This window comes from Staurois parvus, unplaced genomic scaffold, assembly GCF_062004578.1.
Source record: "Staurois parvus isolate SC_StPar_1 unplaced genomic scaffold, SC_StPar_1.0 ptg000354l, whole genome shotgun sequence".
Classification (NCBI taxonomy): Eukaryota; Metazoa; Chordata; class Amphibia; order Anura; family Ranidae; genus Staurois; species Staurois parvus.
In genome coordinates, this window is record NW_028318150.1 from 1905765 (window position 1) to 1920074 (window position 14310).

At 46.5% G+C, this 14310-nt stretch overlaps 1 protein-coding gene across 1 annotated transcript in view; it reads right to left on the minus strand.

Annotated features, from left to right (window-relative positions):
- YTHDC2 (YTH N6-methyladenosine RNA binding protein C2) overlaps positions 1-14310 on the minus strand; it is a 173449-nt gene that overhangs the window by 120511 nt on the left and 38628 nt on the right. The window contains exons 6-7 of the mRNA XM_089684728.1: positions 8511-8677; positions 6226-6328 (exon numbers count right to left, since the gene is read on the minus strand). Coding sequence (XP_089540854.1) covers positions 6226-6328; positions 8511-8677 — 270 coding nt within the window. The remainder of the gene's footprint in view (positions 1-6225; positions 6329-8510; positions 8678-14310) is intronic.

Consider the following 14310-nt stretch of genomic DNA (forward strand, 5'->3'; position numbering starts at 1 on the left):
AGAAAACCACACCAGACCACAAGTGAACCATGCATGAGAATGCTTCTTCCAAGTGGTCCCCGTCACAGTTCTCTCAATTCTTGGGAACAGTTTGGAGCACTCACACTACACAAGCAAACCAGATCAAGATGGTGAACAGTGACAAGGCATAGTTAAAACTGCCATTGTGAGTGCACCCTAAGACAACTGTGTAGGAGTCTTCTTTGGTGATATTACTTATGGATGTGTGAGGTGAATGTAATCAACTGTAGGTAAAGTATGAAAATTATTTTTTGAGGAGGCTGGGTCACAAACAAATTTTTTAAATCTGATTAGGAGGAATTTTCAACCTCAAATATGGAGAGGGATCCAGTATTGTACTTACATATACTCAGTGAAGTGATTAGCCTCAAGTGATACGCAAAGATGAAACTAATCCCCCTATATAAATTGTACCTATCCATCTGCAGTCTTCTCTTCTCTACATCCAATCAAAGAGCTCAATTTATAAAGCTTGTCTGAAAGTTAAGAAAAAAGGGGGCAAAGATCTGAAGTTAGAGCTCTCCTCACTGAGCTCTGCAGAGTGTAAGAGTTGATTGCAGGGAAGAGACACCTCTGCACAGCTCACAGGAACAGAGCTGAGGCTGTCACCCTGCTAGACCTCTCTCCCCGTCAATTTTTCTTACGGTGTCAGGAACACTTGCCAGAAGTGATTCATACTAATAGCAGAGGAATGAGGGAGTAGATAAAAATGACAGTGCTCTTACTTGAGACAAGCACACACAACAGAGAGATATGATTTGTTTATATTTATGTCAGAGGTTTACAACCACTTTAACCATTTGCCACCCACCTACAGTACTTTTACTGTGGGCGGGGGAGCTTCCCCAAGCTCAAGGTAAATATACGTTGCCGAGCACATGTGCACTTGTGCGCCGCCTGTGACCTGTGTCTACCTGACTTGTTCACACATGCGATGCTCTCTGAAGAGCCATCCAAAATAAGATTGCTCTTCAGAGAACATTTGAAAGGCAAAGAGAAGGCATTGTACTGCTTCATCACCACCTGCCTAAACCCCTTGCACCCCACACAAGCAATCCCATTTACTTGAATGGGACAGTACAGGGGGTATAATTCCTGCCACAAATGCAAAGCATTGGCGCCACAACATGTACTGAGCCTGGCCTATCTATTGACCATATTTCTGCCTGTTGCCTGGACCTATCCTTTGCCTGTTTACTGAATATGTCTGCCTGCACTTGAACTTACCCATCTGCACATCCCTCTGACTAGTTCCTGCGAGACACCAGCCCAAGCCATTCCATGCAGACAACTGCACTCCTAGAACCACAGGAGCTCTTGTTCTTCCTTTATTTAGCTTCCTGTACTTCCTTGCCAGTGAACAAGGCATTCCTGGGGGCAGCCACATTCCAGTAGGCTAGGTTTGCTTGGCTTACAGGAACAGGGACTGCTATTACTGGAACTACACTAAACTATATTCTGTGACCATTTGTATAGAGGCAACCATTTCAGTATATTAGTTTTGATACAATTGGTTGACTTGTATGATACCTAGATAAAATGTCCAGTAAATAATCAGTCCAAACGTTGAAAAAGGCTCACACATGTGGTACTGCCATATTCAGAAGGAACAGTAGAATGTGTTTTGGAATATGTCCATGCTGTGTGTGAGAAATATCCTCTAAATTGACAATTTTGTTTAATATAAAATTTTCAGTACACATTTTCCAAAATTTTTGTCAAAAAATGAAGTCTTCAAGACTCACTATGCTTCTTAAAAAATACCTTGTGATGTTTGCCTGAAACATTTGGTCATTTTATGTGCGTTTCCATTGTCCTGATGCTCCAGGGCCTCCAAACATAGGATATTGTAGTGATGGCACGGTAGTCAGGAAATTAGATACATAATTTATGCCCTTAGAAAGGCTCAAGCTGCTCTTGGGATTTTGGGCCTCTTTGTGTGGCTAGGCTGTGAAAGTCTCACATATGTGGTATCGCCATACGCAGAAGGAGTAGCAGAATGTGTTTTGGGGTGTAATTCGAAGTATGCCTATGATGTGTGTAAGAAACATCTTATTAATTTACAACTATGTGTATGGCTACCCTACTTTCTCACCTCTGGAGGTGCCTGCTGTAACAGCATATACCCAGAGATGGACGCAGTTCAACCATTTTGGTTTCAACCTCCATTTTGGCAAAGGGGTTAACTGTTCTGACACATATATTTCTCCCTTATCCTTCCCCCACCCCTCCCTCTCACTGAGAAGAGACATCTGGCCAGTGTGTGTGTGTATGTGTACTGTTTAAGGGTCACTGGCCGGGCAAGGCATTTCTAGATAGGTGCCGAGCTGTCTGGGAAAGCTGTATCCTTTCTCACCTAGGAAAAGATAGGACCAAATTTCCCAAGAGAGCTGCAGTCTAACTGGCCAAAGTACCTGTGTAATTTCACACCTCGTGACAAGATAACAGAGCCTTCCCAGGAGTTGAAAGGGACTCTGAGCTAATAAACCTAGCTCAGCGTAGGTGACAGAATTAGATGAACACTTCTCAAATCAATTTTTCCCATCTCATATCTTGGAATATGGAAGACTTACATAAAAACCGGACACCCCGTCAGATGGCCAATGAGCAGGCGAACAGTTTGATGGGTCACTCGCTTATCTCAGACCATCAGGGAAGCCGAAACATAGAACTCCTGAACCGTGCAGCAAATTTCATAATTCATATCTAAATAATCCCCAGGCTTGTCTGCATAATAATATACCCGCGGGTGGACAGTCGCTTGTGCAGATGGGAAGTTATGAACCAGAACATGAATTATGAAGATGTGGGCTCCAGTTTAGGGTTCCGCCCGACGATCCCTCCCTAAACAGGGGATTGGTCTCTTACTTCAGAACCACCCCCTGCTGGATAACTTTAAAGCAGGCTGTCAAGCCTAAGAGAAGTTTAAGTTAAAGACGTCTCCCATTCTTAACATCAATATACCACCTGGGGAGACCTGTGCCTTTCGCTCTGAAACGTGATCTGCTTCCATCCAAGGCTTAATGGCAAGTAACTTAACCTTTTAACTTCTCCGTTCTCTTTGCTGTGATATATATCAGTTACATCTTCTCTGTAAATATTTTTACTGCACCTGTTTGACCCTTTTAGTAATAAATCTTTCTTCTGAAAGTGTTGGACTGTTTCTACAGCTCTTAATTGCAATTTACGAATCCCTGCCTTTAAAGAGACGCTACTGTTGGTTTAGCTCTCTGTATAACCGGCCTGTGTCAATGACTGGGTTATGCGGACAATTATTTCAATTATTATAGTGTTATAGCGATATTGCGAGTTTCCTTTCCTTTCTCTGCACAAAAAGGAGGTAGTGGCAGTGTGAAGGGGTGTGAAGGGGTTAATTGCGTAATTAACGTGACCCAGTAACAATCAATTCAGGCTGCTGGCACAGCGATCGGTACCCATTAGCTGGAAAATCGTTGTGCATGGTGCAGCTGGGTGTGGCATTGTTAAACACGTCACATCGCAGTTTTAGGTCGGCTAGCCCTTCGGTCACGAGTTTTGGTGAGAAGGTCTGGGGTCTGACGCCACGATCGTGACACCTGCCATCATCCTCAGTGACTTAAACATCCTAGTCAATGTTAACACCTCAACCACTTCTCAACTACTCAACCTAACCTCCTCTTTTAACCTAACACAATGGACAAAAACCACCACCCACACCCTAGACCTTGTATTCTCCCACATATGCACTCCCTGTAACTTAACACCCCTTTTCCTCTCTCTGATCACAGCTTTATCAGGTTCACACTCTCCCTGTCTCCTACCTACCATGCCTCCAACCAGCAAACAGTTACCCATCAAGACCTCCACCACCTCAGCCCTTCCCTTCTACACTCTGCCACTGAGTGCCTTTATGATATAACTGCATCCCCCTGGCCACATCTGCTTATAACAACTTACGATTATCCTCCCTGGACACACTTGCTCCTCTCTCTACACGCAGAACCAGGCCTTGCCTGTCACAACCCTGGCAAACAGATGACCCCAGAAGTCTCAAGAGACACAGCTGTGCAGTTGAGAGAGCATGGCGTAGAACTAGATCCCTGCGAGACTTCACCCTCTACTAATCTGCCCTTCTCAAATACAACGCCGGCCTCCACTAAACAAACCTACGACAACACTCATCAAAACCCTCTCATCCAATCCGCGTAAGCACTTTTCTACCCTTAATTTCTTACTCCATCCCCCACTGCCTCCCCCCACCAACTTACTTACTGCCCAGGTGACTGCCAGTCATTTCAAGAACAAGATCAACACAACTCGTGATGATATCTCCAGTGTCAAGCTTTCTCCTCCAACCACCATACCAGGCCCAACACCACAGTCAATACTCTCCTCCTTCAACCCTGTTACCGCAAGGAAGTTGCCAATCTCCTTTCCAAGGCTCACCTCCCCACCTGTCCCCTCACGATTATTGCAGCCTCCTTCCTGCTCTATCCTAAACTCTCTAACCCACATCTTCAACCTCTCCACTAGCACCTTTACGCCCCCACTCAAACATGCACTGGTTACCTCCATACTTAAAAACACCCTCGGTGGACCCCACCTTTGGAATAGCTTAGGACCCATCTTCCTGCTCCCGTTTGCCTCCAAGCTTTTTGAGCGCCTTGTTCACAACCATATGAATTGCTACCTCGCCGACAACAACCTTCTCGATCCAGTCTGGCTTCCACCCACAACATTCCACTGAAACTGCCCTACTAAAACTCACCAACGACCTACTAACTGCTAAAACCAACGGCCATTACTCCCTACTCATACTCCTAGACCTTTTAGCTGTCTTTGACACAGCCGACCACCGACTCCTCTTCCACTTTCTTGGCCTCCGTGACCATGCTCTCTCCTTGTTCTGCTCTTACATGTCTCAGTGCACTTTCAGCATCACATACATACAACAAATAATCCTCCGCTCCTCTTCTTCTTTCTGCTGGGGTACCCAAAGGCTCTGTCCTTGGGCCCCTCCTTTGCTCTATCTACACCTCCTCCCTGGGCCAATTAATAACCTCCCATGGCTTCCAATAACCCCTCTATGCTGATGACACCCAGCTCTCTCTCTCCACTCCCCAGCTCACCCACTTAATCTCCTCGTGTATCACAAATCTGAGCGACATATCAGTATGGATGTCACACCACTACCTTAAACTCAATCTTTCTAAAACCGAGCTTGTAATATCTCCTCCTCCCTAATCCCCCACTCATGACTTTACCAATAAGATCAACAGCCCAACCATTGGTCCTTCCCCTCATGCCAGGGTTCTAGGTGTAATACTAGACTCTGACCTTTCCTTAGGACCCCATATCCAATCACTGGCTAAATCCTGCCACCTAAACCTCCGCACCATTTACAAAATCCACCCCTTCCACAAAACAACTTATCCACGCCTTGGTTATATCCTGCAGATCCGATCCATCCTGCAGGGTTTGTCGGCATGCAACCTATACGAGGTGACACCAGACTCACTCTATGAAAAGGTAGGTTGTAAGGAAAGCCAACAGTGCTTTCAGTGGTCAGATTTAATTCATTTAAGTAAAACCTTTATCCCAAAAAAGGAGAACAAAGTTCCTGAACTACTTAAAGCAGAACTAAACCCACTAATTGAACTGATTTCCCACAATAGTTACATTGAATAACTGTCACAATCGCCAGTTTGCTTTTGTTAGCTCTTAAAGTATAACTAAAGGCAAAACTTTTTTTTTAGTATTGGACAGAGTGGAGATAGATTAAAATACCCATTAGGTGTTTGTTGCTGTCTTTCGGTTTGTCGATTTACCGTTTATCTTGTTTACCATTATTATGAAAAGTGGGAGTAAAAGTGAAACAAAAATCGTGAATTTAGGGATGTCCGCAGAAAAGTAATAAATGGGGGAATCTTCCAATATGGTCACCAATTCTGGTGACCTGGGGGGCCCTCCCAACGGATTCTCATAATTTTCAGGGATTTCCGCTCCCTTTCTTTACTGTGAGACAGGAAGTGGGGACAATGGGACACAGGTGGCAAAAAAAAAATCTGACGGGTTAGAACATCACCTTATTCTATTCAAAATAAAAAAAAAAAAAAAAAAGTTATATATAGTTCTACATTAACCTGTCAAGCCATCAAATGGCTGGTGTCATAGCTGACCACATGCGCAGTAAATCCCCAGTATGTGTCGGAATATAGGCCTTACCACAATAATATGAGTCACTGTAGAAAGTGTGCTGTCTCCACCCATTAGAGTACGCAGAAGGACTCCATTAGTGCAGAATGTCAGGAGAGTCTTGGGAGAAACACTGTTAAATAAAAAAACAACATTTAAAATGCATGAGATTTTAAACTACATTGTGATTGGGGTGAGTGTGCATTATTAACATTTAGCAATTTGTCTCAGCAATTAGCAGCAATTCCATGTCATGTTGTACCTGTATTCATAGACTATATTCTGAAAATTAGTTTATACCTGTTCAGACTGGATTTATTACAGTGAATAAATAATCTGATGTGAATGCAAAGGCTTTACAACCATAAAAAGGTAAGAGTGTGCTCAAATGGTTGCCTCAGCAGTGTGATGGTTAAACTTCTCACCATGTTTCTAAGGTCTGCTACAGTACATCATGGTTTATTCTCCAATCATTACACAATAATCCAAACTACTGTATTCCTTACTTTACTCTGGATCAGCTAGTGAATAGAGGGGCATAGAAGGCAATTGGTAATCTCTAAAGGCTGAACTTCAAAACATTTCAAAACATTACTATTTTAATGAAATGTCTAGGGCAGATCTGTTTTAAGTAAAATATGAACAAAGCATATCCCTCTATAGTGTGTACTTGTCTCAACAAAGCGCTTCATTCCTCTGCTATCAGTATGAGTCACTTCTGACATGTTTTTCTGACACCACAAGAAAAATTGTGACAGGGGAGGGGCCTCCAGCTATCAGTATGAGTCACTTCTGACATGTTTTTCTGACACCACAAGAAAAATTGTGACAGGGGAGGGGCCTCCAGCAGATTGACAGCCACAGCTCTGTTCCTGTGTGCAGGGGGGTGCATCTCTTCCCTCCAATCAGCTCTCAGAGCTATTTTTACTGAGCTCTGTAGTGTGTGTGATTTCAGCTCTCCGCCTCCTTTTTTCTGAACTCAGACAAGGTTTATACATTCAGGAATTTAAATGGCTGTAGAGAGGAGACAACTGCAGATAAATGGGTGCAACTTATGCGGAAAGGATTTGTTTCATCTTAGTGTATCACCTGAGGCCACTCACTTCACTGGGTATATGTAAGGGTTCACAACCACTTTAATCTGTGGAAAGTGCTCAAAGGATCTGTAACTACAATAGTTTATCATAAGATAAACGCTTCACTGTCATATTAGATTTTGTCATTCTAAATACACCAACTAAACATGTAAACTGGGAAAATAACTTACTGTGCGACAGAGGTGGCAATCAATATATACTGTCCGCTCTATGGTTATGTTTATAATGCATTTGTGAGATAGCAAAAAAAAATTTTTTTAAATGAAGTCTTAGAAGCTTTTAAAACAAAATAAACATGTAAATGTATGAGTTGGCATTCTTCTTACTACCTGCTTATTGTAATAGCGGATTATACACTAAACATTCTACATTTTGTATGAAGATCAGCTGTCAGTACCCACCATAGCACATCAACATATCACATTCTAAACCTGTTTATTCTAATGCAACTCAAATAATAACATTTTTATTAGTTATTAGTAATTTTTTTACTTCTATAGTGATGTATTGCTATTAAAAGCCATGCAGCCATCTGATATTTTACTTGTATATCTGAAAATTCTCTTGCAGTGCGGCTGCACCCACACCGCAAGGGTTACCTGCCTGTCTAGGGGAGGGTAAAAGCAGCTTTACTTACCCAATCCACCACTACACTGGCAGACAGCATATCCTTATTTTCTGGCAGTAGATTGTCTCTCATATCCAATGCAGGGCTATAGACCCTGCATCAGGCTTGATTATATCCAGACCTTAAACTGTCAAGAGCGAGGGGGAGAAGACATTGCAAGGATTGGCCTAGCAATGCAGAGGAACGGATAGGACGATCTACCTTTTGATGCCCACTAGACCTAAATGAGCAGTAAACCCTTGCAAGAGCAGTGCCACTGCAAGGAAGAATTTTTTACAGTCTTTTGTTGTGTTTTGAACTAGCAAAAAAATCCCTACCCTGGTATCATTCTGCAAACAATGTATGCCAAGACACCCACAGAAATTTAAATTCCTGGTCTCGTAATTAACCTACATGCGATAATAGCCGGAAGACCCTCCCACTCAATATTTGGGTCTGGAGTGACATGTCAGTTTCAACAGAACTGCAGCAGGTAAGAATCCATGCAATGTGCACAATTGACCTTAAAACAAACATACATTCTATATTCTTTAAAGAAAATGACAAGAAATGCACTTTTACATCCACAATTTGTAGTTTACATGCCATACCGGCTCTCCAGGCGGATTTGAAATCCAATAGTTTGCCCAATTTTCTCGCCTCTTTCAGCAGCCACCCTTTCAGCAACAGCAATTGCAGCCAAGCGCCTGGGCTGAGTGCAGAATAAACGACATGGCATTCCATGTTTGTAACAGTCATCGAGTAGAAACTGTGGGATCTAATACAAAAAATAAAATACTTATAACATGCGCCTTTTATAAATCATAACGGGGGAAAACAAAATTACATTTTGACTTAACTGTACATTCCATATCATGAAGTACAGTAAAAGAAAAAAGGCAGAGTATTCACACACCATGGGTTAAAGGTGTGTACATTCAGGTGATTGGAAATTGGCAAAGCTTTAAAAGGATGTGCCCTCTGAGTGGCAAGAGTCCTCAGTTCTGGAGCAAGCAACACAGAGTAAACCAAGAACTCCAATATACAAAATTTACAGGTAAGTTAGAATATTCATACAACATGACACATACCCAAGCAATGATTAAGGAGGGTGGGCAACAATAAGGCAAACATAACTGACAACAGGCCCAAAACAACAAGAGTCATCAGACCCAATTTCGATGCTGCAAACACCTTGCAGGAAAAGTAGCATCTGCAGAAGGTTGGAAGTTCACCTGGTAAAACTTTTGAAAAAGTATGAACAGAAGACCAGGCCTTACACAGCTGGACTACAAAATGCCCGGAAAAATCCCACGATCTGGTGGAATAAGTACAGAAGGAGATTTTTCTTTGAGTAAGTTCTATTCAACACCTCCAATCACCACGTCCCATGGCTCGTCCAGCCGCCGCACCACTGTGCCCACCGACGCCGTGCCACAACACCCGCGGACGCCGGCCTACAGCACCCACAGACTGCAACCAGCCAGCTGTGGCCCCAGACGCCCACCACTCCCCTCCTACGATTGGACACTAATGAACTCCGACATGGCATAACAGACTCTCCCCATCCTCATGTCCTGACTGAAACCTCCCTCCTCTCCGACCCAATCAGCATTCTGCCCACTCTAGCATGCCACCTGCACTCCTCCTCCTCATTCTTCTCTCCTCCATCCCCAAACTAGCCTCCCTCTACCCCCCTACTCCCCCAAAACAGCTCTACATCGCACCCTCGCTTCTTCCCTCCTCCCTCTACGGCTCTCACCACCTCCTCCTGATACTCCACTCCCCATGCCACCACCAACAGACCCACGCGCTCCTGCACCTCCCGTTCCCATGCCAACTTCCTCACCCTCCTTCTCCTAACCGCCAGTGACATCTCCCCGAACCCTGGCCCCCCATCTCCCCACTCCCCCTCCCGGCACCCCCCTACTCACACCAACCACTGCAACCCCCTCAATTTCATATCTGTCCTTCTCCCCACATCCACCCCTCCCCTCTCGGTTGCACTCCTGAACGCCCGTTCGGTTTGCAACAAGCTCACCACCATCCACGACCTCTGTCTCCCACTCCCTCAACCTCCTAGCGGTCACCGAAACCTGGATCCAAGCCACTGACTCCACCCCCCTGCTGCTGTCTCCTATGGAGGCCTCGTCTGGACCCATTCACCCAGACCGAGCGGACGCAGAGGCGGAGGGGTCGGTATGCTCCTACCACCGCTGAGCACCTTCCAGGTCCTCCCTAACCCCCCCTGCCTATCCTTCTCCTCTTTCGAGGCCCACTGCATCTGGCTCTTCTCTCCCACCCCAAGGATTGCGGTATTCTATCGGCTTCCTGGTTCTGCATCCCCCTTCCTAGACGACTTTCCCGCCTGGCTTCCCTTCTTCCTCTCCTCCGAGCTACCGACCATCATCCCAGGCGACTTCAATATCCCGATCAACGCCAACAGCCCGGCTACTTCCCAACTCCTCCTTCTAACCTCCTCCTTCGCGCTCACACAGCACACTCAGTCCTCCACCCACTCCAATGGAAACACCCTGAACCTCATTTTCTCCCACCTTTGCACCCCCCACGACTTCACTAACACCCCCCTCCCTGACCACCACCTCCTCACATTCTCCATCTCCCCCTCCCTCAACCCCCCCCCCCCCCCGAAGCGTCTAACCATCACCCGCAACCTCCGCAATCTGAACCCGACCCATCTCCACCCAGCAGCTGACCGTCTGTATGACAGTATTCTCCATCTGTCATGCCCTGACCTGGCCATGACTGCATAAAACAACTCACTGTCAACTGCCCTTGACTCCCTGGCACCCCTAACCACACGTAGCATTAGACCCCGACCACTTCAACCCTGACAAAACGACAACACGAAATGCCTCAAACGACGCAGTCGCGCGCTGGAGTGCTTAGGCGCAAAACCAGATCCCCTCGCGCGCTCTCCCTCTTTAAAGCCGCCTACACCACCTGCCGCCAAGCAAGCCTATTTCATAACCCTTATCAACACCCTCTCCACCTGTCCTCGTCGGCTCTTCTCCACTTTCAAATCCCTGCTCCCCCCCCCCACCCAGCACCTCACTCACCGCCCACGAGATTGCCAATCACTTCCAAAACAAGATTGACGCAATCCGTAAGGACATTGTCAACTCACAAGCCACCTCTCCACCCAGCCTCCCACCCTCCTTCAACCCCTCAACCGTCCCCTCCGCCGACCTCATAGCCGCACTACCCCCCACTATACCTAATGCCCCGCACATCATCACCTCCCCAACACTCCACTCCTTCAGCCCAACTACCACCCCAGAGGAGGTCTCTAAGGTCTTCACCGAAGCCCGCCTCACCACCTGCCCCCTGGACCCTATCCCCTCACAGCTCCTCTAGTCACCCCCCCCTCCATCATTCTCTCCCTCACCCACATCTTCAATCTCTCCCTCCCCCCCAAAGCACGCACACATCACCCCCATACTCAAAAAACCCTCCCTTGACCCCAATAACCTTAACAACCTTAGACACATCTCCTTGTTGCCCTTCACTTCCAAGCTCCTTGAGCGCCTGGCCTACAATCGCCTAAGCGACCACCTCACTGATAACAACCTCCTTGACCCCTACAGTCTGGCTTCCGTCCCCTGCACTCCACCGAAACCGCCCTACTTAAAATCACCAACAACCTGTTAACCGCCAAAGCCAATGGCCACTATTCTATCCTCCTGCTCCTCGACCTCTCCGCGGCCTTCGACACTGTTGACCACCCTCTCCTCCTTGCCAAACTGCACTCCCTTGGCATCAAGGACGCTGCTCTCTCCTAGTTCTCCTCCTACCTTTCCCAACGCTCCTTCAGCATCACCTACAACACTGCCACCTCCCACTCCCTCCCCCTCCCTGTCGGGGTCCCCCAAGGCTCTGTCCTCGGGCCCCTCCTCTTCTCCATCTATACCTCCTCCCTTGGCAAACTTATTCACTCCCACGGCTTCATTTTCCACCTCCATGCCGACGACACCTAAATTTACCTCTCCACCCCCCACCTCACCCCCTCACTCTCCGCCCACCTCCTGAGCGACATATCAGACTGGATGTCGCTCCATTTCCTCAAACTTAACCTATCCAAAACCGAGCTCCTGGTCTCCTCCCCCCCCCCCTGAGCCCCCCCCCATCCTCTCCATCACCACTAACAACGCCACCATCTCTCCCACCCCACACGCCAAAGTCCTGGGTGTCACCCTGGACTCCCACCTCTCCTTCCTACTCCACATCCAACTGCTATCTAGATCTTGCAGGCTCCACCTCATCTCCAAGATACGCACATTCCTCACCCCAAACACCACCAAACAACTCGTACACTCCCTCATCATCTCATGCTTGGACTACTGCAATTCCCTTCTCACTGGCCTACCCAAAGGAACGCTATTCCCACTCCAGTCGATCCTAAACTCAGTGGCTAGACTACTCCACCTCACCAACTGCTCCACATCTGCCTCCCCCCTCTGCCAATCCCTTCATTGGCTCCCGATTGCCCAACGCATCAAATTCAAACTGCTAACTCTGACCTACAAAGCCATTCACAATGCTGCCCCAAACTACATAACTGACCTGATACCCAAATACTACCCTACCCGTGCCCTCCGCTCCTCACAGGACCTCCTGCTCTCTAGCTCCCTGGTCTCCTCCTCCCACGCCCGATTGCAGGACTTCTCCAGGACTTCCCCAATCCTCTGGAACTCCCTACCCCAATCCATCAGACTGTCACCTACCCTCCTCTTCTTCAGGCGCACCCTGAAAACCCTCCTCTTCAGGGAAGCCTACCCCAACCTCACCTGACCTCACCTAACAACTAACCTCCTCCACTCCTCCCACCACTCCATCCCCCACAACCATTTCCTCCTGTACCACCTTCCCCTCCCTCCTAGATTGTAAGTTCGAAAGTGCAGGGCCCTCGAACCCCTCGTGTATTGTATTGTTACTGTCTTGTCGCATGTTCTGTCCCCCTTGCTCTTGTACAGCGCTGAGCATACCCTTTGGCGCTATATAGGGGGGAGGAGGAGAGGGGGGAGGAGGAGGAGGAGGAAGGGGGAGGAGGAGGAGGAGGAAGGGGGAGGAGGAGGAGGAGGAAGGGGGAGGAGGAGGAGGAGGAGGAAGGGGGAGGAGGAAGGGGGAGGAGGAGAGGGAGGAGGGAGGAGGGAGGAGGAGGAGGATGAAGATGAAGAAGATGATGAAGATGAAGAAGATGATGAAGATGAAGAAGATGAAGATGATGATGATGATGATGATGATGATGAAGAAGATGAAGAAGAAGAAGAAGCAGGATGAAAAATAAGAACTCCAGTACGGCAAAAAGTGTCCCTGCAGAGAGCTCCGCTATTTGACAGTTCCTTGACATTTACAGCGGTTGCAACATTGTATCTATTTGTTTCCGAATAAAAACATCTGTATCCTAAATGGATACAAATAGATACATTGTTGCAACCGCTATAAATGTCAAAGAACTGTCAAAGAAATAGCAGAGCTCTCTGCAGGGACACTTTTTGCCGGCTGTAGACGGGATGAAAATCGGCCGATTTTTTTTACCATTGCTGGTAACGTCGGCCGCTTGAACGACCGATTTTTCGTTTTTTAAAAGAAAAATCGGCCGTTTTTCTCCCCGTCTATGGCCTGCATTAGTCAAGTGCCTCACCAAACAGATGTCTTTCATAAGTGTGAGATGCCTTTTGCAGGCAGCTTCAGTTGTCCAACCTTTCAGCCATAAGATTCTGTGCATGTGAACAGAGATTAGTCATTATGGCTATTTGTCTCATGACATTGTTTTATAACATCCACACTAAAAAAGCAGAGCAAAAAAGGCAATTGCTGTAATTGATCTTAATGGCCCAATCCTGAAATACAGGGTCTTGTTGGTTGCTCATTGTCCAGTAAGCTGCAGTTTGAGATACTGAAAAGGAAGCAAAAGCTAGTTGCAGGACTGGACCTGTAGGAGCAAAGATTCTTACCACCCCTTTCACATCCGTTTTTCATCTGTCCATTTATGGATGAAATATGGACACCCATGTATTTCTATGGACTAGCGGATGTGAACAGATGATCATCTGTTTACATCTGTTAACGTCCACATCCGTTAACATCCGTCTTTTTGAACGGAAGAAACCCCCTATTTTTCTTCCATTACAAAAAATGGAACAGACGAAAAACAGATGGAAATAAATAAATAAAGGATGAAAAAACTGATGTGAACTGATGAAAAACTGACGTTAACAGATCCGTTCTTTCTTGGAAAAAACGTGACTGAACTGATGAAAAAAATCTGAATGCCCGTGTGAAAGGGGCCTTAGGAGTGTCTTCATAATCTCCAAAAGGAGGGAACATCTTTAACCACTTAAGGACCAGCCTATAGTAGATTTATGGCTACAGGGTGGCCCCTGTGCG